This window comes from Bacillus rossius, chromosome 16 (assembly GCF_032445375.1).
Source record: "Bacillus rossius redtenbacheri isolate Brsri chromosome 16, Brsri_v3, whole genome shotgun sequence".
NCBI classification, from domain to species: Eukaryota; Metazoa; Arthropoda; class Insecta; order Phasmatodea; family Bacillidae; genus Bacillus; species Bacillus rossius.
Window position 1 is genome coordinate 17,689,046 of NC_086343.1, and position 22,063 is coordinate 17,711,108.

General features: G+C 40.1%; 1 protein-coding gene across 1 annotated transcript; it reads left to right on the top strand.

Moving 5' to 3' along the window:
• Nucleotides 1–13,372: 13,372 nt before the first annotated feature.
• Nucleotides 13,373–18,493, top strand: LOC134539862 (glucose dehydrogenase [FAD, quinone]-like). The gene is made up of 2 exons (XM_063382198.1): nt 13,373–13,634; nt 16,048–18,493. Exons 1-2 carry the CDS (start codon nt 13,427–13,429, stop codon nt 17,994–17,996), a joined length of 2,157 nt encoding a protein of 718 aa, XP_063238268.1. The 5' UTR covers nt 13,373–13,426; the 3' UTR covers nt 17,997–18,493.
• Nucleotides 18,494–22,063: the final 3,570 nt, after the last annotated feature.

Genomic DNA, 22,063 nt, shown 5'->3' on the forward strand with positions numbered 1-22,063 from the left:
TTTGTTATGGCCGCACAGTTTTCTTGTGTTGTGTTTAAACTTAAATTGGTTTTACCACCAACCTTTCACCCTATACGAGTTAGTGGAGCCACTAGACTAATACTAAGTCTTAAAATTTTTATTTTTAATTGTTTTGGGTTTTATTTATCTTTCTTTGTTTTATTGTTGTTTACCGATTTCGTAAGAGTAATTCCTGTTAGACTATAAATAGCATACTAATTTTAATTCTATGCCTATCCCCACCTAGGTAATTATACGCCTAGGTGGTAATTATCGCTATGACTCTAAGGCAGCTTCAATACTAAATAAATAATGATAAATGGAAAGGGTGCTATAATTTCTTGTCCTACACGATTTTTGCTCATTCATTTGTTAATGTTTATAATGCCTGATAACTATTTTTAACGTGATGTAAAATACAGAATTTTAAGCGAAGTAAAGCCGTACTTTTTTTTCTCGTAAATTTTGTATAAAAGGCGTTTATCATTACCACAAGAAAAAAAATAATAAGGTCACGTGCATTAACAGGTATTGTAGACTCGTCTTGTAGTGAAGTACTTATTCATAATTCATTCTCCAAGTGGTGGCACCAAACGTTTCTTACGCTCATTTCCTTGTTGGTTATTTATCTAGTTGTTAGAGTATCTGTTTTATTTCTGAGTGACAGGAATATTTCCGTCAACATCTCTTCCGTTCGCACGCGTCGGTTTGATTCCTGTCCTCGACCTTGCTCGCCGGTGAACACGGCTGTCGTCACCAGCAGACAAACGCCTGTAATAGCTTTGTTCTCTGGCCATCCGGAAGACGACTCCTGCTTCAAGGTTAGCAGTGTTTCTCTTTTGACGTGACAACATCTAATAAATCGATGAACGCCGGCTCGGCTGCACGCACGAAAAAGTGTCCCGTTACGCATATTGTTCCGTTACGCTGTCTCCCGTTACGCTCATTGTTCCGTTACGCGGTGTCCCGTTACGCTCATTGTTCCGTTACGCTGTGTCCCGTTACGCTCATCGTTCCGTTACGCTGTGTTCCGTTACGCTGTCGGCGAGTGCAGTAATAATAGGTTATGTTACAATTGACTAAAAAAATTATGGTGATTCATATAATTGATGATAGATATTTGATTACAGTTTATTTATATGAAAACTTGTTCATAGTTATATTTAAACGTTTATAGCTAAACGCCAGTTTTTAAAATTAATTACAAATTATCTACACGTGTACGTACTGTTTCGTCGACTGTTTATAAAGTGAAGTGAAAAGTTAATGTGGTTTTCATTGCTTATTACAACAACAATTTCGGCAATAAAGGTTAATTATTCTTGCATTTTAAAAATCTGATTACTAGTATAATTTCAAGTATTTATTCTTTTATTATTAAAATAAAATTTATTCAATTTTATTCATAAAAGTATGCAATCATTTCATCAATGTTTTGTTATGACGTTGTCACGTTAAACTATCGTCCGTAAACCGATTTTACAGACAACCAATTTTTTTTAACACATTTTTATTAGCTTCATACGTATGTATTTTAGTATGTAATGGAAACTTTTAACATGATTTTGACCCCCTTCAAAACGTCGGATTAACTCGAAATTTGGCATAATTCTCTCAAACTAGCCGATACTCATTAGTGATGCTTAAATTCGCATATCGTAGTTGCGGATTGATGATTTATACTCATATCCAAACCATCACTTACTAACCATTGCCCACTTTGTTTTCCTCGAATTAAAATTGCCTGCTATATGGTGCTTTATCATTTATTTATTTAGTCTGTTTTAAAATTAAGTTGCGCGTTAATCACATAAGCAAAAAAAAATTGTGAGTGTTAACAGAAAATTATGTGTAAACTAGTAACCAAAATATTCCTTTGTAATTCCATGAGTAGAATTTTGTATTTTTTTTTTCTAGCAAGGTCTTGTGGGACAAACAAATTGTATGATATAGCTCCATGTCTATAATCTTTTTTGAGGATAAAGCCTGTGTCACGGAAGTTGTCTCGAATTTCACAGTCCTAATACAGATAGTCTGCGTATTCCTCTGCCACTGTCGTTCGGTCAAAAGTGTTTGTAAACAACTTCATGATGTTGTCAGTCTTCGTGAACACGCATCACGGGAATGCTTTGCAAACGAAATGTTGGGAAATGAGTCACTTTTGAGACACGTTACGTGATACAGACTATACAATACATGCTTGTTCAGATAACCAGTTACCTAGTTTACTGTAATGCACTGGGAACTATTGTATGTAAGTTTTGCACTGTTACGTTTATATATTTGAGGGCCTTAAAACACAAATTGTATAACTCCACTTTTTTTTTATTGAGCGATAGGTTCGTGTTAAGAAAAAAAAATCGTTCTGTTAACTGCACAAAAGGTGTAAGTTGTAGTTCACCTATCAACCGCACAGGTAGTAGCACAAGTTTTTGCAGCGAATGCTCCATTGTACAACAATTATAATAAAACATTCAATATCTCCAAACAAAGATAATGTGAGTTACACCACTTGTGATTTAAGGGGCTCATTTATAAAAAAAATTACTTTGGCAACTAGTATCCAAATATTTTTTTTTACCTGCATGCTAACCTTTTGAATTCTTGAGAAGGATTATCATTAACCTTTAAAAAATTGAAGTTTTAAAAGCCGCTTTGTCTCATGGAAGTTTAATTGGATTTCATATAAATTTAGGGCATTGATTTGGGAAGAGGGGCATATCTCTCCGTGCATGTCCTAAAATAAGTCCCCTCCGTCTTCTATGAGACAGACTATCGCACGATAAGTTCTCCCACAGAACCCTTCATGCCGGATTTTCCTCAGGTTGTCATGGCTGTGGGCGTATGTGTGTGAGTTGGTGTGTTTTCCGTCGTCACTTATTTTCTGGAAAAGATTTATCATCCTTTTACGCAAGTATTGTTAGGCCGGTATTACAAGACACAAAAATAATGGTTTAGGTGTTGAATATGCTACGCCTGTGCCCTAACCACACGATATTTTTAGAGGACGGATTTTGGTGTCCTATCCGTTGCCGATCTGTTACCCAAATCCCGCGCATGCGCAAAGCTCACTTTTTTCGTTGATTTCGTCCAGATGGTGGACACGCGTCTGGTGACATTAACACATATAGGGGACGCACCACAAAGCCGAAATACCACAACGCCGAACGTATAATAACGCCGAAAACCATAACGCCGAATGCCAAATTGACTACAACGCCGACAGCTAGAAAACTGCTGTGTACCACAACGCCGAAATACATTAACGCCGAAAAATGTCATTGCAGGACTGCCACAAAGGTTAGGTTAGGTTAGGTACACAAATTCATTCAGTTGTTTTTCATTTTTGCTCCTGTGCCCCGCCCCCTCCCCGCAGCAACATTTTTCGGCGTTACTGTATTTCGGCGTTGTGGTACACAGCAGTTTTCTAGCTGTCGGCGTTGCGGTCAATTTGGCATTCGGCGTTATCGTATTCGGCGTTATCGTATTCGGCGTTATTGTACGTTTGGCATTGTGGTATTTCGGCGTTGTGGAAACGACCCACTCATATATAGTGATTATTGTGAACATCGGGGGACGAAACAAACGTGTTGGTGTGCCAAATGAAACTTTGTGGAATAGTGAAACTATCCTGTAATACATTTTGTACACGCAAAGTAGACTTGAAGCACTATTCGCACACTTGCTTCACATTGATGGTTGATTGCAGCGATCTTGACACGTCTCTTAAAGACCCTGGGCTGGCTATAAACAAGGAGAAGAAATTCTTACCCAATCGCGTGCAAACTAACAAGTAATGTGACCTTGTTATGGAACAATGCGCACCCTAAAAAATATTGATCGTGTATAGGCAAGTTACGTATAGCCTGGGGTAAAATAAGTCCAGGAAATAATCAACACTTAAAAGCTAATGTTTTCCGTTGTTTCCTGGGACTGTATCGTTTCAGTCCTCTGGTTCATAAAATTCGCCGTGACAGCTGAACAAGATTGTAGAAAATAATCGCGATTGTTGAACAAAGTGTTGAAGATTATATTTGACCTAGAAACTAACCCAGGAGCTACAAACTACGTGTTGGAAAAAAACGAATCATATCTTACCAATGGCAATTTTACGATGGAAAGGACGCCTGAGAAATTTAAGAGTTAAATTTACCATGAATAAACGTTGCAATATTTCGAGAAGATGTTTTGCTGAAGATTTAAACGGTTGCATAGAAGATTAGCCCATACACCGAGTAGGCGTATGGTAGAAAAATAAAATATATCTATCGGCACAGCCTACAGGCGTAGGTAGATTTATAAGTTCTTATTTATTCTGGAAATATTTTAGAAATTTCTATAAACTTCTGGAACATTTTAAGAACTCAATGTACATAGCATATTTATGTTCTCCAATATTACAAAATGTTCGATTAAATATTTGCTCATTTTCCATGCAGCAAAAATATTACAAATATTTTTAACTCAGTGCATCCAGCATTGAATATTTTTTATCAACACAGTATGGGATAGCTTAGAACAAATTTTATATTATGTACCAATTAGGGTAATAATTTAACTTTGTTGACCTTCAAACACTATTTTCATCCATTACACTAATAACGGGATCGTATAAATTTTTTCTTTGCACCAAGGTTTAAGATAATATTAAGTTGGTTTAAAATAAATTCAAACGAATTTGATACTATGAAAGTTTTGATTTTTTTTTTTAATTTCAAATAATTTTTTTACGTTAATAATTCGTTTCATCCAAACTTGTTTCAGCCAAAGTTTAAGATGAATTTTAGGATTTATACATTAAATTATAACGGATGTGGTAGTAAATATATTTTTAAAATAATAATGATTTGTTTAACTTTCAAACCATGTTTTTTTCCACCCCTTACTGTAAATGGTAAGGGTGAACAAAAATTAATTTTAACAATAGTTTTAGTCATTATTTAGACAGTTAAACAAAAATAAGAATGGATTCGATAGTGTACCGGGTCTAAATAAAGTTCAAATGAATAAAGGTCTAAAAACCACCGCAACATTTGTCGCTGTCGTAAAATGATTTTTTTTATGATTAAGGGTAAAACTATTATTTCCATACATTTTTCCGACGTACTGTTTCGAAGAAATAATTTTACGTCAGCGACCGTATTTGGGGTGGTTGTAGAACTTTGTCCAATTAAACATTATCCAGACGTTGAGCGTTCCAGCTTAAACAATTTCTCTAATATTTACAACAATAAAAGTTTATCATCTCTAACTTAAAAATTCGTATACCAAGATCGTAAGTCGTACCCCTGTATATGCTTTAAAATTTATTTTTTTTCGGAATGAACATGCATCCGAATTTTTGTCGTTCGAATTGTGGCCCATTCTGTTTGAATGGATATATGTATATATGTGTATATATATATGTATGTGTGTGTATGTGTATACACGCACATATACGGTTCAAGGTAAACAAGCCTCCGTTGCAGCGAGACGCGGAAAAACGGGTTCTAGAAAATGAACACAAGCGTCGCTTCGCCTGTAGCACACCGCTGATTGAGGAAAACCCTAAGATTCATTGAACCCCAATCAGTCCCTAACTTATCAGAAGTTCGCCACTCGCTCGTGCAACTTCGCATTCAAAATTTAAAAAAAAAATAATAATAAAATAATTACAAGATTTTTACATTGTCATGAATTAGAAATTATTTTGAACGTCATTTCCAAATCCAAATATGTACTTTTAATTTTGGTAACCATTACCTGGACGCGTGAAAAAATTATGGCCCGGGCGTAAAGGGTAAAATGAAGAACGAATGTTCTCAAATATTAGAATGATTTTAAACGATTTTACGTAATTTTTGTTGTGACTTGCCTATCCTTACCAACCTTTCATTTTAAGTAATATCACCTAAGGTTGCGAAAACTTATCCTCCTGAGAAAAAAAAAAGAGAGATCAAATTTTTTGCGGGAATTTTAATAATGTAACAGACCTAGCATACGTTTTTTTTTTAATGATTCTTCCAATGAAGAATATTAATTAAACCATCGGTTTGGACAAATAATGTCATTGCTAGTTTGCACCAAAGAACGGACAAGGAAAGATGAATACACAAAAAAATTGGTTGTCTGTGAAGTCGGTTTACGGACGATAGTTTAACGTGACAACGTCATAACAAAACATTGATGAAATGATTGCATACTTTTATGAATGAAATTGAATAAATTTTATTTTAATAATAAAAGAATAAATACTTGAAATTATACTAGTAATCAGATTTTTAAAATGCAAGAATAATTAACCTTTATTGCCGAAATTGTTGTTGTAATAAGCAATGAAAACCACATTAACTTTTCACTTCACTTTATAAACAGTCGACGAATCAGTACGTACACGTGTAGATGACTTGCAATTAATTTTAAAAACTGGCGTTTAGCTATAAAGTTTAAATATAATTATGAACAAGTTTTCATATAAATAAACTGTAATCAAATATCTATCATCAATTATATGAATCACCATAATTTTTTTAGTCAATTGTAACATAACCTATTATTACTGCACTCGCCGACAGCGTAACGGAACACAGCGTAACGGAACAATGAGTGTAACGGGACACAGTGTAACGGAACAATGTGCGCAACGGGACAATTTTTCGTGCGTGCAGCCGAGCCGGCGTTCATCGATTTAATAGACGTTGTCAAGTCAAAAAAACACAGAAAAAAAGCCTAAATCAGCCTATGTGAAACGTGCAGTGTAAAGACCACACAGAGATCACAAACCAACGACAACTTCGGACAATAAAGCCACGCACAGACGAACCCATCGATGAAATCAAACAGCTGCATTCTGACAACACAGCTAACGACGGCACAGATGAACGAACACAGCAGGTCCTCCCAAGACAAAACATTTGCGAGACGTTTCGGCAGCTGAGATCTGTTCCTCTCGTCAGGCGACATGTTGATGATGCGCGAACGTTGATTATTCTCTGGTCCCGCGCAGGCCCCTATGTTACTAACGCACCAGCCATTAAACTATAGAATTAATATTCGTTGTACATCGTGGAGGTAATTTATTAGAACTTAGTAAACACTAAACTGATCGTTATTTTTATTATTTATTTTTTTGTATTCTACCTACGAATAGTTTAGCTAAAAAAAATAAAAAATAAAAATAAAAATCGTTGAAGTCTGAGGTCCTTGTTGAATTAAATACGTTGTCACGTCAATAGTTTATTTTCCCAATATCAGAGCCCGGCAAATGTTTAAAGTGGCCAGGACTTTGACCACCGCCGGGAGTCAGGCGTTTGACTCGAGGTCTGTGAGTGCTGTGTGTTTGTGTGTCACCGCCTGGCGTGACGTCAGAGCAGCCTAGCGGGCGAACACTGACCCACGCCACGAGGCGGCGCGCAGACGAGTCACGCACGCGCCCGCCACACTCTGTGTACGGGGACGCACCACAACGCCGAAATACCGCAACGCCGAACGTACAACAACGCCGAATGCCAAATTGACCGCAACGCCGACAGCTAGAAAAATAAATGCTGTGTACCACAACGCCGAAATACATTAACGCCGAAAAAATGTCATTGCAGGACTGCCACAAAGGTTAGGTTAGGTAAGGTAAGCACACAAATTCATTCAGTTGTTTTTTCATTTTGCTCCTGTGCCGCCCCCCCCCCCCCCCCTCCCGCACCGCGCAGCAAAATTTTTCGGCGTTGTGGTACACAGCAGGTTTTCTAGCTGTCGGCATTGCGGTCAATTTGGCATTCGGTGTTATGGTATTCGGCGTTATTGTACGTTCGGCGTTGTGGTAACGACCATCTATGGACTCGCGCGCGGATCACATGACGGACTTCAGCAAAATGGACGATGCCTGTTACCAGAGGGTGGCCACTTCTGCATGATTGCATGGTAACCGAGTGAAGCCGTCCAACCACCCCCCCCCCCCCCCCCCCCCCACTTAAACGCATTGGGAGTGTAATGTTCGCATTGTGGAAACAAATTTAAATGACTGCATTTGTGGAAGTGAACTAAATTTTAAAGACGGATATTCTAATTCTCAATTATTAGCCATCATCAGACCATTTCCGTAATGTTTTGGGCGTGACAATATGGTAAAAAAAAAAGTGACTTTTACTAAGTACGTCACATCTTGCCTAACTCCATGCCTGACACACCTAAAACTTATTTCGTTTTGGCAAATAAAATTTATGTCCAACAATTGTTTTGTTGAAATCAAATCAATTTATTATTATATCAATTCTATTGTTATTGCTTAAGAGCGTCTTTGATATGTTAAGTATAATAGGAAAATTGATTTGTTTTAGCTCACAATCATTCGGCTTTTGACACATCAACATCATCTAGCCTCCGACATGAAGGTAAGTCGTTGCAGTAATTTCGTAACAGCGTAGGCTTGTGTTAGTGTAAACATCAGAAAAATATTTTGCTAGCAGTACCACAAGTTAGCAGCGGCTCGCATTTAAGCTAAGAATTTTCTGTGGCAAAGATATATGGTTTACAATGTACAGATATTTGAGAAATCTACCCCGTACTCCAACTTCTGAGTTCGGTGCTACGCTGTTAGCCTTCTCATTGGCCGGGAGTTCGTATAAACAGAGAGCCAATAGCGAAAACAGCTCAGAGTTACGTTTCTGTCGCGAGATAAATCTGCATATATTTTTTTCCGGTCTCTTCTTATTAGTGAAATAATATAGACATTGTAAACATTTGGACATGTTTACATGTTTATAATTATTGTTGTATTTTAGCTTTGTATTTTGTGATCTAAGTAAGAGTAACTATACATTTTTATGTAATGTATGTAAATGCTAAATTGTACATGGTGCGACGACCCAGAGATATTCCATAGTTCATCAGTTGACATTGATATTTGGGATGTTATTCTTCTTTGTTGAACATTTATTTGAGATGTATTGTTCCGTTTATTACTGACATCGTATCATGTAGATACTGTTAGCTATGGTCTTCGAGTATTGAATTCTCGCCAGGTAAGAAAAGAGGTTGTTTAATTATTCTTCCTAGCTGAGATGCTCGCTGGTCGGCATTTTCGGGAGCAACGAGGGACTTAAGTTTTGAACTGCGGAGCGAATGGACGTTCTCTGTGCGTGTGACAGTTCCTGGGTTCGGGAATTGCGCGCAGAGGACAAGAAGATACGTGGCTACCGCGTAATTAGTTATTTTTGCAAGTCTTAAGCGAAGGAAGTCTGATTCTTCGTCATGCAGACTATAGGGAGTCGCATTTCGCAATTAATTTTACTACCGCGTCGGGCGAATATCCGTCCTTGCAAGACTTCCGATCATCTTCATGCTGCAGTTCCTGTCTGCGCTGGTGAGACCTGCCCAATCTAAAGATTTTTCAGCACACCCGGAATGGCGTCAACAGTAGCTGTCATCATCAGTATTGCTACTGGATCGTAGTTTAGACTTTCTTTCACAGCAAGACTGCTCGTATATCCTGGAAAGCTGAGGACGAGATCAGTGGTACAAGAAGAACGGAGTTTCAACTGCCCTCCCCTGAACTAAGCCGGATTATTTTCTTACGAATAACTTATTTATTAGCTAGAGGCTCATGAAATTCAATTTAACCCTGAACATTACTGGAATTAGATATAGGTATCAATGGGTCGTCGCGTGCTAGGAAAATTTGTATAAACTTTAGAGTTATCAAAGTTATCATTTTTTTTTGTCTTATCTCCTTATAATATTACTTAATAAACTATGATGAATTTAAATGTTGTAAATTTATGAACCCGTATGATACTACTTCACGTTGACCTGATACTAGATCACACACATCCATTAACATCACAAAATAAATTAAAATATTTAATTACAGATGACCCATCAATGTGGAGCGGAAAGCAGTACATTCTAATTCCAATACATTAAACACAATAACGTGGGTCTGAAATCTAGCCTAAATTTGATAACATGTTTTAATGAAAAAAAAAATTGGTTGTCTGTAAAGTCGGTTTACGGACGATAGTTTAACGTGACGACGTCATAACAAAACATTGACGAAATCGGCGCAAGCGTACAATGAGCGTAACGGGACACCGCGTAACGCGACAATGTGCGTAACGGGACACTTTTTCGTGCGTGCAGCCGGCGTTCTTCGATTTATTAGACGCTGTCACGTCGAAATAGTTTATTCTGTGCTTTTTTTTTTTTTTTTTTTTTAAGTATTCGTTCACAGTTTATGGTAAAGGCTCCCAAGCCGATGAGAAACAACCCTCGACTGGAGTAGTATCCAAATCACATTCTACCAAGTTGAGACGTAGGTATCGCGAGTCTGCAGCCAATGAACAGGTGACAGTTGCCCGAGTGTGCAGAGGACTTCGAGGTCTGTCCTGGAGGTCTAAAGGTCATTGAAACAGCGAATTGTTCCTGTTTCTAGCATTCAGTCTGGTGGTGCCGGAAAAAAAAAAATAATCCTTCTACTCGTCGGTCCAGTGGTTGGAACCGGTCGGAGTGTCGCGTCGGGGAAGCGAGTCTGACCCCGTGGCGGCAGCGACCTTGGTCGTGGGATTCCCGTTTGACCGCCCAGCGTTCTGCCGCTTTCGGTCTGACGTGTTTCCCCCCTCTTCCCCCTCCCTTATTACTCCCCTCTCCCCCCTCCCGCGCCGTGTAATGTGTGTGACGTCGCGTGGGTTTGTGGTCGCTCCTCCACCTGGGGGATGCCCGTTCTCCCAGAGTTCCCCGCACGCGCGCGAGCTATAATCCGCGGTGTTCAGGTAGGACGTGCGACTCAACACAGTACCAACACGAGGATGAGCAGTTTCAAACAAACACGAAACTAGCACGGTGGCCTGGCTACACTGTTAAAAAAAATTGTCACCTTCAGTCCACGAAGAAAGCTGGACGTACCCAGGGACATTCGAAAAAAAAAAAAACTTACGGCTAATCTCACGGAAGTAGGTAATTATAGTTCGTTCTGGGGCAGGGCGTGAGAGGTCGGGATCTGGGGGGATCCGCGGCGGCCATCTTGTATGACGTCACTTCCGGCAGCCATCTTGGATTTGACTTTGACCTTCGGCCCTGGCGGCCATCTTTAATTCCACAATTTTGTTTTCTAGAACATTCCACCGAATTATGATGTCACGTCCACCATCTTGAAAATCATCAAATATTAACTTAGAAAATCGGGAAAAAATTATAAAAAAATATTTATAAATATATTTATAAAATTTTAATTTAAAAAACTTGATTACTTCGTCATCGAGCTCCCCACTCCTGTGCCTTGCACTTTTCGTTACAATGCTATCACCATCGAGCTTCCCACTCCTACCCATGCATTATAGTCTGCTGGAGGAAGCCATCTTGTTTAGTGGAGACAGCCCTCTTGATTTCATCTGATGGATGTCGTCATCGGGTGTAGGTTTCTAAAGTATGTTAGTGTATGTAAGGTCGAGTTTATATTTCCCATCAGTGTTGTTATGAGCCTTATAGACCAAACAATTCACAAATTTAGTTAAAATAGATCACAAAATCCACAAATTTTGTTAAAATAAATCACAAAATCCACAGTCATTTTGTTGTTGTGACCACCATTTATTCTTAAAGACATGCAATGTATGTAGGGGTGTGTTTATTTTTCCCAACAGTGTTATGAGCCTTATAGAACAACAATTTAAAAAAAAATCCACAGTCATTTTGTTCAAGACCACCATTTTTTCTTAAAGACATAATTATTTATGATGTTTATATGTATAGTCTGTGATATGTTATCATATATCAAAATAATCGTATCATCGTTGTGGAAGCGATGGCTATAGTAATAATAATTTAAAAAATATATATATTGAGTTGATTTAATTTAATTACTTAATACTACACCGTTCAGGGCCAGAAAATTTTCAGAGTCCTCACTCTCAAACAATATTTTTATTGACGTATCTTCTAAGCAGTGACATGTTTGCGTATTCGTGTTAAAAAGCTGCATGGAAGCTTGAGGAATAAGTGCCTAATATCCCCCCCCCCCCCCCCAACCATAGCAGCAATATCCTCCACAGTCAGAGTGGAGGTGTTCACAGGTACATCTGCGATGTCTTCCCTGGACTCTTCGTCTTCGTCCATAGCAAGAGTTACCTACTACTGCTCCTTGATGATGGTGACTGCAATGTCGACCGAAACGTCGGTGAATTTTTTGCCAAGGAAACGGCTATAATCCAGAAGCCAAGCTACTTCTAACCCAACCTATTCGACCTTCTATTTTAGTGATGATTACCTTACATAACTAACCCTCCCGGAAAAAAAAAAAGAATTATTATTTATTACACTGACAGAACCTAACCTAACCTAACTTCGGTAAACTTCGGAACAGTTTCGGGTTGTGGTTATGGCTTCCATCCATATGAACTGAAAAAAATATGGCATAGTTATTTTTTTTTTCAATTAACACTGCAGCCCCTCCCCTACGTCATAACTGAATCCGCCCCTGCCCCTCTCCTTGGGTGTTTCACGAACCAAAATGGCGGTTGTTTGTCCCTGCCTCTTTATGATTCGTCAAGAGTTCTTAAAGTTTCTACAAAGGTTTTCAAACATAAAAAACCAATTCAATACGCATATGCAAATTATGGAGTTAATTTTGCAGCTTTTCGAGCTTGGCGGAGGAATTTCAGCTCCGACGTTTAATAATAATTAAAGAACAGTAACTTTTCCCGAGGCAGTGGACTAGGTACTTTGTAATACTATATAAAGCATTGATCTTTTTTTACCAAGACAATTATAAAAATGTACGTTGTTTAAAATTTTATGTATTTTGATATGTTTTATATGGAAATAGCTGTGAATCACAATACAGAAAAATCCCTTTCCTTCCCCCCACACCAACGTAAAAAAAAAAAAAAATCTTTTTTCCTCGTGCCACGTCGCGGGATTCCACGGAAGACTGGTAGGTGATTACGAGCCAGCGGGGCGAGCGAACAGTTGTTTTGCTTTTTACGTCTCTCTATCCCCCCCCCCTTCCTCCTTCCTCTATCTTTCAAACTACTTCGCGTGACCCATCCTCGTGCGTCGTCGCAGACTAGAGAGGCGAGCGCGCGAAAAGCGCGAATGGCGAATAGATGAGAGAGAGAGAGATTTTTTTTCCCCCGGGATGAAGAAGTGGGGGGGAACGAGGAAAAAGACGGTCCCGCAGGGGGAAAACGTAAGACCTGGGAGGCCGAGAGAGAGAATCTAGCAGCTGGTTGGTTACTCCCCGTCTCTCTCTCTCTCTCTCTCTCTCTCTCTCTCTCTGTGTGTCTTGCCCCGCGCTTCTTCTGGTCGCTGCGGTCCTCTACACAGGTGGTTCCCCGCGCTCTGTCCCCTTCCCCCCCTCCCGGCGGCTCCGGAGGAGAGCGAGTGAGTATATATCCCGGCGCGCGGGGAGTCGCAGCTCCAACCACGGGTCGCCGCAGGACGAAGACGACCATCCAACATGAAGCTGCAGCTCGCGGTCTTGCTGGCCTCGCTGGTGCTGGAGCTGGCGGGGGCCGGCCGGGCCCCGAGGGCGGAGGACGGGGTGCCCGGGAGACGCAGGCCGTGGGGGTACCGCCCCCAGCGCCGCTCCGTCGCCCCGCAGAGGAGCTACTTCGTCTGCGACGTGCCCGACGGCGACTGGGAGGCGTGCAGGAACCAAGGCCGATGTGAGTTCCATCCCCCGACACACTTGTTCGCTTCCACATATTTCCTTTATTCGCTCGTCATTACTAGAGACATGCAAAATTCGCGGATTTATTTCGCGATAGGCTAGCATCAAAAAAAAAACTATACCTTCGTACCGCTTCTGCGATTGGCCCACATTTTATCCGGGGGAACTGTGAGCCAATGGGAAACACTAAACCAAGAAAGTGCCGAAAATACGGACAGCCTAGTTGAGACGTCTCACGCGTCAGTAGCCAATGAACAGGTGTCATTTCCGCGAGTATTTAAAGGGCTGTGGAGTCTATCCTAGAGGTCAATGAATCCGCGAATTTTGCAGGTCTCTAGTCATTACTAGAGTCCCTGAAATTTCGCGGATTCATCTAGCCCCAGGATAGAATTCAAAGTTACAGGTGTGCTCGACCCATGTTTACTTTCCCCACTGGTTGATTTTCTTAGCGAGAACATTTTTTATCCTCGTTATTTGGCACTACCTGATTCGCTTACTTTCACTTCTGGCTGGACATCGTTGGCTCACGGTCGTAAGAGGGGCGTGTCCAGATAACTGTGGTCCAATCATTGAACACAGTGCGACAGTGTGGAGGTTTGCATTCTAGCTTGCGACTAAATGTATGCGCGAAAATTTCCGTGGCTCTAGTCATTACAAACAAGTCTTTAATTGCTTGTGAACATAGAGGCATTTGGACTCCAAACACCTCTGCATAACTCGGAGAAATGTCAGTTGTTCATTGGCTGCAGACTTGTGAGACGTCTCTGATTTGATACTTCCTTCTCACTGGCCAAGAGTACTTCACTGACAACGAATAGTCAAAACAGGCACAGATGTAAAAAAATATATTATTTTTTTTAATTCTAGCCCATCACGAAATGAATCCGAATTCTACCGGTATCTACTTATTAAAGGCCAAATTTTATGTCAACCCATGCATGAACTAAGAGCATGGTATCGTGCTGTATACCGTTTCTAATTAATCGTTTGTGAGTAGCCTTTGAGATTTATTACTTAATTTTTTTGTTATATCATTCATAAATCAATTTTTTTTAAAAAAAATTGGGTTTTCCCAACATTCCTGCATTGGCTGAGTTTCTTTCAGGCACGTGTCCACGGTTAGACCACCAATCACACTGATCCACTGCGGTCAAATATTGCCACGAGTTACATGGCACGTTGACCTGCTTTCGCTGACTGAGAAAACTGTGAAATTCGCATGGGAATCTGTGGAAATTTCTTTGATAAATTATAGAGCCTTACATTCGCTGGCTGGCATGAAATGTAGGAATGCACAGATTTCAAGTTTAACAGTTTTAACTATATATTTTCACATAAGGTCACAAACGTAAAGTTCTCTGACTTGTCTTCAGCGCGAATCTCCAGCGCCGGTAAGAGAGAGAGAGAGAGAGAGACAGAGAGAGAGAGAGAGAGAGAGGGAGGAGAAAACGAGGGGTTTGTCCGTAAGTTGTTACGACCGCTAATGCCACAAGCTCATGTGGCCGGGTCGAAGGTCTTAAGGTTCGATCCTGCCTACCCCTGGCATGACTCGAAGTGTCAAAAACTAGGGCATGTCATGTCTAGAATCTAGAGCCATAAAAAAAATTGGTTGTCTGTAAAGTCGGTTTACGGACGATAGTTTAACGAGACAACGTCAAACAAAACATTGATGAAATGATTGCATACTTTATTGAATAAAATTTAATCATTTTTACTTTAATAATAAAAGAATAAATAATTGAAATTATACTAGTAATCAGATTTTTAAAATCCAAGAATGATCAACCTTTATTGCCGAAATTGTTGTTGTAATAAGCAATGAAAACCGCATTAACTTTTCACTTCACTTTATAAACAGTCGAGTGGAAGAGAGATAGATGCGGCGCAAGCGTACAATGAGCGTAACGGGACACAGCGTAACGGAACAATGTGCGTAACGGGACACTTTTTTCCGTGCGTGCAGCCGGCGTTCATCGATTTTATTAGAACGTTGTCACGTCAAAAATTGTTTATGTTTAAAACATTTACAGTATACCGATGTTTACCTCTGTTAATCATCTGTGCATGACTGCAGGCAGGGGCGCAACAACAAAATTTCCAAAAGGGGGGGGGGGCAATATACCTTTTTATAAAGAATCATCGATCCCCCCTATTGAAGCGGAAGGGTCCGGGGATCCTCCCCCGGGAAAATTTGTATTTCAAGGTGGAAAATGGTGCTATTTAAGCAGTTTTATTATCTAAAAATTGATTACACAGCACTTCCTTTGCCCCCGTTTGCTACCACTTGAAGGTTTCAGGAGGGGGGGGGGGGCAAAATACCCTCTCCCCCCTGTTGTTGCGCCCCTAACTGCAGGAGCTGTCCTCTTGTGTCTCGGGATGCGTGTGACAGTGTGCTTGTTGTCTCGCAGACAGCGGAGCCTGCCCCAGCCGGCCGCTGACGGGGCGGACCTGCAACACTAGCGTGCCCGGGGTCGACGGCCCGGGCGAGGCGCTGCTCTCCAACCTGATCGCCGCTCTGCTCGAGTCGTCGAGGCAGATCGCCGACACCACCATCTACCCGCCCGACGTGCCGCGGCCCGAAGAGGAGTACGACTTCGTGGTGGTGGGCGCCGGGACCGCGGGCTCCGTGCTCGCCAACCGCCTCACCGAGGTGGGCAACTGGACGGTGCTGGTGCTGGAGGCCGGCGGCGACCCCACCTTCACGTCGGAGATCCCCAGCATGTACCACCGCACGCACCACACGGCCATCGACTGGGGGTTCAAGACGGAGCCCCAGGAGAAGGCCTGCCTGGGCATGAAGAACCGCCAGTGCCTGTGGCCCCGGGGCAAGGTGCTGGGAGGCACCAGCGTCATCAACTCCTTCATGTACGTGCGCGGGAACCGCTACGACTACGACCACTGGGAGGCGCTCGGCAACAAGGGCTGGGGCTACAAGGACCTGCTCAGGTACTTCATCAAGTCGGAGGACATCCGCGACGTGGAGCTGGAAGACGCGGAGGACGAGAGCCCGACGGGCCACTACAAGCGCTTCCACAAGAAGGGGGGACTGCAGACGCTGGAGAGGTCTTCCGACGTACCGCCGGTCGTCAAGGGACTCGCCGACGCCGCGAGGGAGCTGGGGTACCTGGAGAGGGACATCAACGGGCCGCGACAGAGCGGGTTCGCCCTGCAGCACGGCACGGTGCGGGACGGCAGGCGCTGCAACACCGCCAAGTCCTTCCTCGCCCCGGCCAAGGACAGGAGGAACCTGCACGTCACCAAGAACGCCTACGTCACCAAGATCCTGATCGACGGCGCCACCAAGACTGCCACCGGAGTCCAGTTCAGGAAAAACGGAGAATATCGTCAAGTGAGAGCGAGGAAGGAAGTTATCCTGGCGGCCGGGGCGATCAAATCGCCGCACATCCTCCTGTTGTCGGGAGTGGGGCCCGCTAAGCACCTTAAGGAGTTCGGAATCCCGGTGGTGAAGGACTTGGCGGTCGGCGAGAACCTCCAGGATCATCTGGAGTTCTTGGGCCCGACCATCATGTTCAACACGTCGAACCCGCGGGGCATCGACCCCAAGCAGGTGCTCGACGACACGTACAACTTCTTCATGCACGGGCGAGGGCCTTACTCCAGCCTCGACATCCTCCAGTTCCAGGTGTTCTTGAGCAGCACGCTGGCGAACAAGGGCGAGTACCCCCCGAACGCCGATCAGATACCGGACCTGGACTACCCCGACATACAGCTGCAGCACGGGCGCTACGCCTTCAACGACACAGCCGGCACGGAGAGCGAGAGAGACGTCCAAGGATACACGAAGGACGTGTACGACGCCATCCTGAGGCTGCCCAACTCGGAGGCCGAGATCTACATCCCTCTGCCGTTCCTGCAGAGGCCCAAGAGCGTGGGCTTCATCAAGCTGAGGAGTCCGAACCCGTTCGAAGATCCGATCATCGATCCGAAATACTTGACCCACGACGACGACATCAAAGTGTTCTTGCAGGGAGTCAGGGCTGCCATAAAAATGGCGGAGACGTACGCCATGAGGCACGGTTTCCAGGCGCGGGTGAGTAATTTCACGATACCGGCGTGCAGGGTCCATGGTTTCAACTCGGACAAGTACTGGGAGTGTGCAGTGAGACACGTGGCATCATCCACCTACCACCCGGCTGGCACGTGCAAGATGGGCCCCCCAACCGACAGAAAGGCCGTGGTTGATTCCAGACTCAAGGTGTACGGCGTAAAAGGTCTCCGAGTCATAGATTCTGCAATCATGCCGCAGGTCATAACAGGCAACACTTTTGCTCCAGCGCTGATGATTGGAGAGAAAGGAGCCGATTTGATCAAGGAAGACCATGGCATCCCGATTTGAAATTCAGTCAACTAGTCACAAGAGTCAGTATGACAACCATGCCAAAGAAGTGCCACATTTTACTTGTAGTATTGTAAATTATGGAAAATATTTATGATTTTAGCAATGCTAAAAAACTGTAAAAATGTGTGACTAGTAGTATTATAGTTTCTTTCATGTGCAATGAAAAAATTTAATGCATAATGCAACAAATATTTTATCCTTATGTGTTTTTACTAAGTCATAGAATTTTTTGTCTAGATGTATTTAATCGCGACAGTGTCTTAGCTTAGAAACATTATACTTTATTGCCTACCATGAGGCTCATTGTACCAATTCGTCATGCATTTTATGTAATAATCCTGAAACAAGATAGTTGTTCAGAAAGTTGGTTTACATGCTAGTGATATTTATGCAGAGTTAGAATTTAAATCTGTTAGAGTTTAGAAATAATGTTATTTAAATTGAATGGTATGAATTATGTACTTGAAATAAACTTATAAAGTGTTTTATAAAAATTCGTTTTATTATTAATATATTTCAACTATTTAAAATGGATTTGCTATCACTTCGTATTTAAAACATGTTTATATGTGCTTGCAAGCATATTTTTTTAAATTATACTAGGAAGCTGTAAACATACGTACATATATAAATAGTGAATTAATTTTCTGAAAAAATAAACACTAAAAATTAAACCCTTAGAAAGAAACAATAACAGTTTTTTTACTAGATATTATGATTCCAGTATAATGTCATGGTTGTATTAAGAAAACATCAGAATTCCAAAGTAAATAATACAGCATTAAGGTTTTATCTCTCATGTTATTTAATTTAAACGTTACAGTGGCAAAACTTTTCATATTTGTTTGGAGATGTATTGAGACAAGTCTTAATGAGCATATTTAATTTCTTCAAATATTTACATAAGTTGTATTTTACGTACTGTGCTTTAGGTGGGGGCAGCAGGACTGAAAACTGCACTTAAGACAAGAATTATATTTCTTGGTTTAAAATAATTTAAATGAATATTCAGAATAAATAATATAACAATAATAACAACGTTTTAACGAGTGAAAATTTTTAAAATAATAAATCATCCATTTTCAAATTAAAATAATTTTCGTGGATCCGACGTTTGAAATTATTTCAGTAAGGTATTGCAACTGATAGTGTTCCAACAACAGCGGAAAACGCTCATATTCAAACAAATTTAAGATTGTGAAAAATAATATGTCATGTTCTCATTGGTCAGCATACACAGAAAAAAAAAAAAAAGTTCTGTACTTTCACAAAAGATTCGTTCGGACACAGTTGCCAAGAAATAGTTTGTAATACCCCAAGAAATATGTTGTAACTTTGCACAACACATGGCTATGGTTATTTTTGCATATATCGAGATAATATTGAGTATTTCTTGCGAAAAATGGCGCATGATTTTATATATTAATTGATGTTTCATTCAAGCATAACTTTTTTTAAACCATGGGAAAAGTTATTCGAATATTCAATAATTTGACTTTATTTTGTTTCATCGTGCCTATTGTGAGCGCAGTTAATACTGGAGATCTATTCAGGGAACAGTTTGCAAGTAACTTTTAACTACTCGAGGTACTGGGACAACACAAAGCAAAAATTCCCAGGTAAGAATCTGAACCCAGTATTAGCCTACTGAACATTGTGTGAGTAATGAGGCAGTTGTTTTCATGCAAATGTACCAAATTATAGATATCTATAATTTTTCATGAATATTTCTGTTCCATTTACAAAAAAAAAATGACAATGTACAACGTTTATTACATCCAGAGATAAATTTGAGGCTATTACATACGGACCGCAAAACGTACGCTAGGCAGGGGGATTCTGTCATGCCTACTAGTGAATGTTCTTTACTCCAGCTCGTTCGGCGCCGTGACCATGCCGGACTAGCGAATTTTCCGGACTGTCGAATGTCAATATACATGTCCCACCAGAAGTTACCATCAGAAAAACTTAATCTTATAATATCCTGGCTTTAACATTCTGTAACTCATCAATTGTAATTTATCTTCTTCTTTGATGTTAATTGTTTTTAATATCGTTTTCTTGGAGAGGTACTTTTTCGAAACTTTTTTTTTACATACAGGATTTTCAAAAGCTATATAGAATTTACTTTTTTGCACACTGGAATACTTTAATACTTGAAGTAATTGTAGATCATTATTTAATGAGTGCAAATCCAACGCAAATATTCAAGGGTTTCCTTATGTAATGTTTTCATTTTTAGGGTTTCAGAACACAAAAAACTCATATATTAAAACATATTGATGCAGAGAAAGTTATAAATTTAATTAGACCTAAGATCTTCAAGTGCAACTAACAGTATTATCTACATGTTGGTGAAAAATAAAAACTTGGCATTCACTATAGGCTACCTCGAAGGTAATAAAAGTGCTGAAAAATGTTCACAAACATTTTTCCTTTTTTTTTTTTTATCAGCTTCTTTTCTTGATCAATTCTGATAACAGTTGGATTATAATTTATAAACTATTAAAGAGTACTACTTTGCGGAACATCCAATAACATAAAATTGCATTTGCAAATTTGACTGCAAAGCGTCTATTAGTAAGATAATTAAACCTTGATTTATACATATATACATAAAAACATACACATAATACTGTGTTTGTTAAAGACGATCTTCCTGATTGTAAACTACGTTGTTTTTCAGAAATAATATTTTTAGGAATAAAATTCATGTGCCTCTTAATTTTTTTTTCCGTCAAATTAGTTGGTCAATAGTTTGTGACTAAAATTTAACTTTCAATAATACTTCAAGAAAATATATACCGATAAATGGTTGAACACACAACATCGGTATACAACTCACTGACTGATACACTCTTAATTCAAATATTTTTGTAGAAAATGTTTTAAATGTTTGTTTGAGCATTATTTATAACATGGTGGAATTTTAATGCTACATTTACTAAAAACTAAAAAAAAAAAAAAAAATATATTTTTAAAACTCCGTTCCCCCGGAGAAACCCCCGGAATGGCCACCGCATGGGGAGCCCAAGAAAAGAAACGGGCTCCCCATTTGGAAGTCACCTGGAAGGTTTTTATCTGTTCCACCCACAGTTTCTTTGGTAGCCTGACTTGTTACAAGGGATTGCATTCCTACCAGAGAAAATGCCACCATTTTGTCTGTGCAAACCGCCTTGGAGGAGCCGGTGCGCGAACCCGGTTCCTACAAGTCACAAGGCAGGCGCTCTACCCCAGAACCAGAGTGGTAGAGCGGATACTTGCAGTCTTCTTAACACTGACATGATTTTATTCCACGAGGTTACTGTAGTTTCGTGTGTCATTAACACGTGCAGTACGTGCAGTAACCTCGGTAACGAACAAATTTATGTGTTCTTACGTTGTTCGTTCAGCATGAATTATGTAATTTCATAACAGTGAAATATAATTTTTATAACTTGACTGGCAATTTTTAAGTTGTTTTTTTGTAAACAAACTTACAGTACCGCAGTACAATAATTATATAGAACTATCTATAGACTAGTAAAATAATATGTAAATAGCTTTCACTGTTGATGTAAAGTTATTTTGAAATATAAATGTTAAATATTAAAAGAGTGTGTTTCGTTAAAATATGTGTGTGCTTACAAGCATGAAGTTATTGTGTAACATTTTATTTGTTGGTTTTAAAACCACAGATATGTTAACCTTGTTATATTACTTTTGGTTTTTTTTGTTTGTTTTACCGTGCTTAATATGCGCAGCTAATACTGGAAAGCTATTCGAACAACTGTTTGCAAATAGGCATTTTCAAAATCTTAAATTAAGTACTAAATCAATGACAGTGTTGGAGATGTCAAATTAAAAAATACATTTCATAATGACATTGCCAGAATTTTAGATAATGATAGTACTAACCTTAAATCGATCAGTTTTTAAGACTAAGAATTTAGATGACACTAGTTTTGTGAGATTTGCTTACTATTTTTCAAAATCTTCTCATTATTTTAATACAACTATATTTTATTGGAACTTAACAGTACTCCTGAGTACAGAATTCTTGGTAATAGCTTACCTTAGGGTTA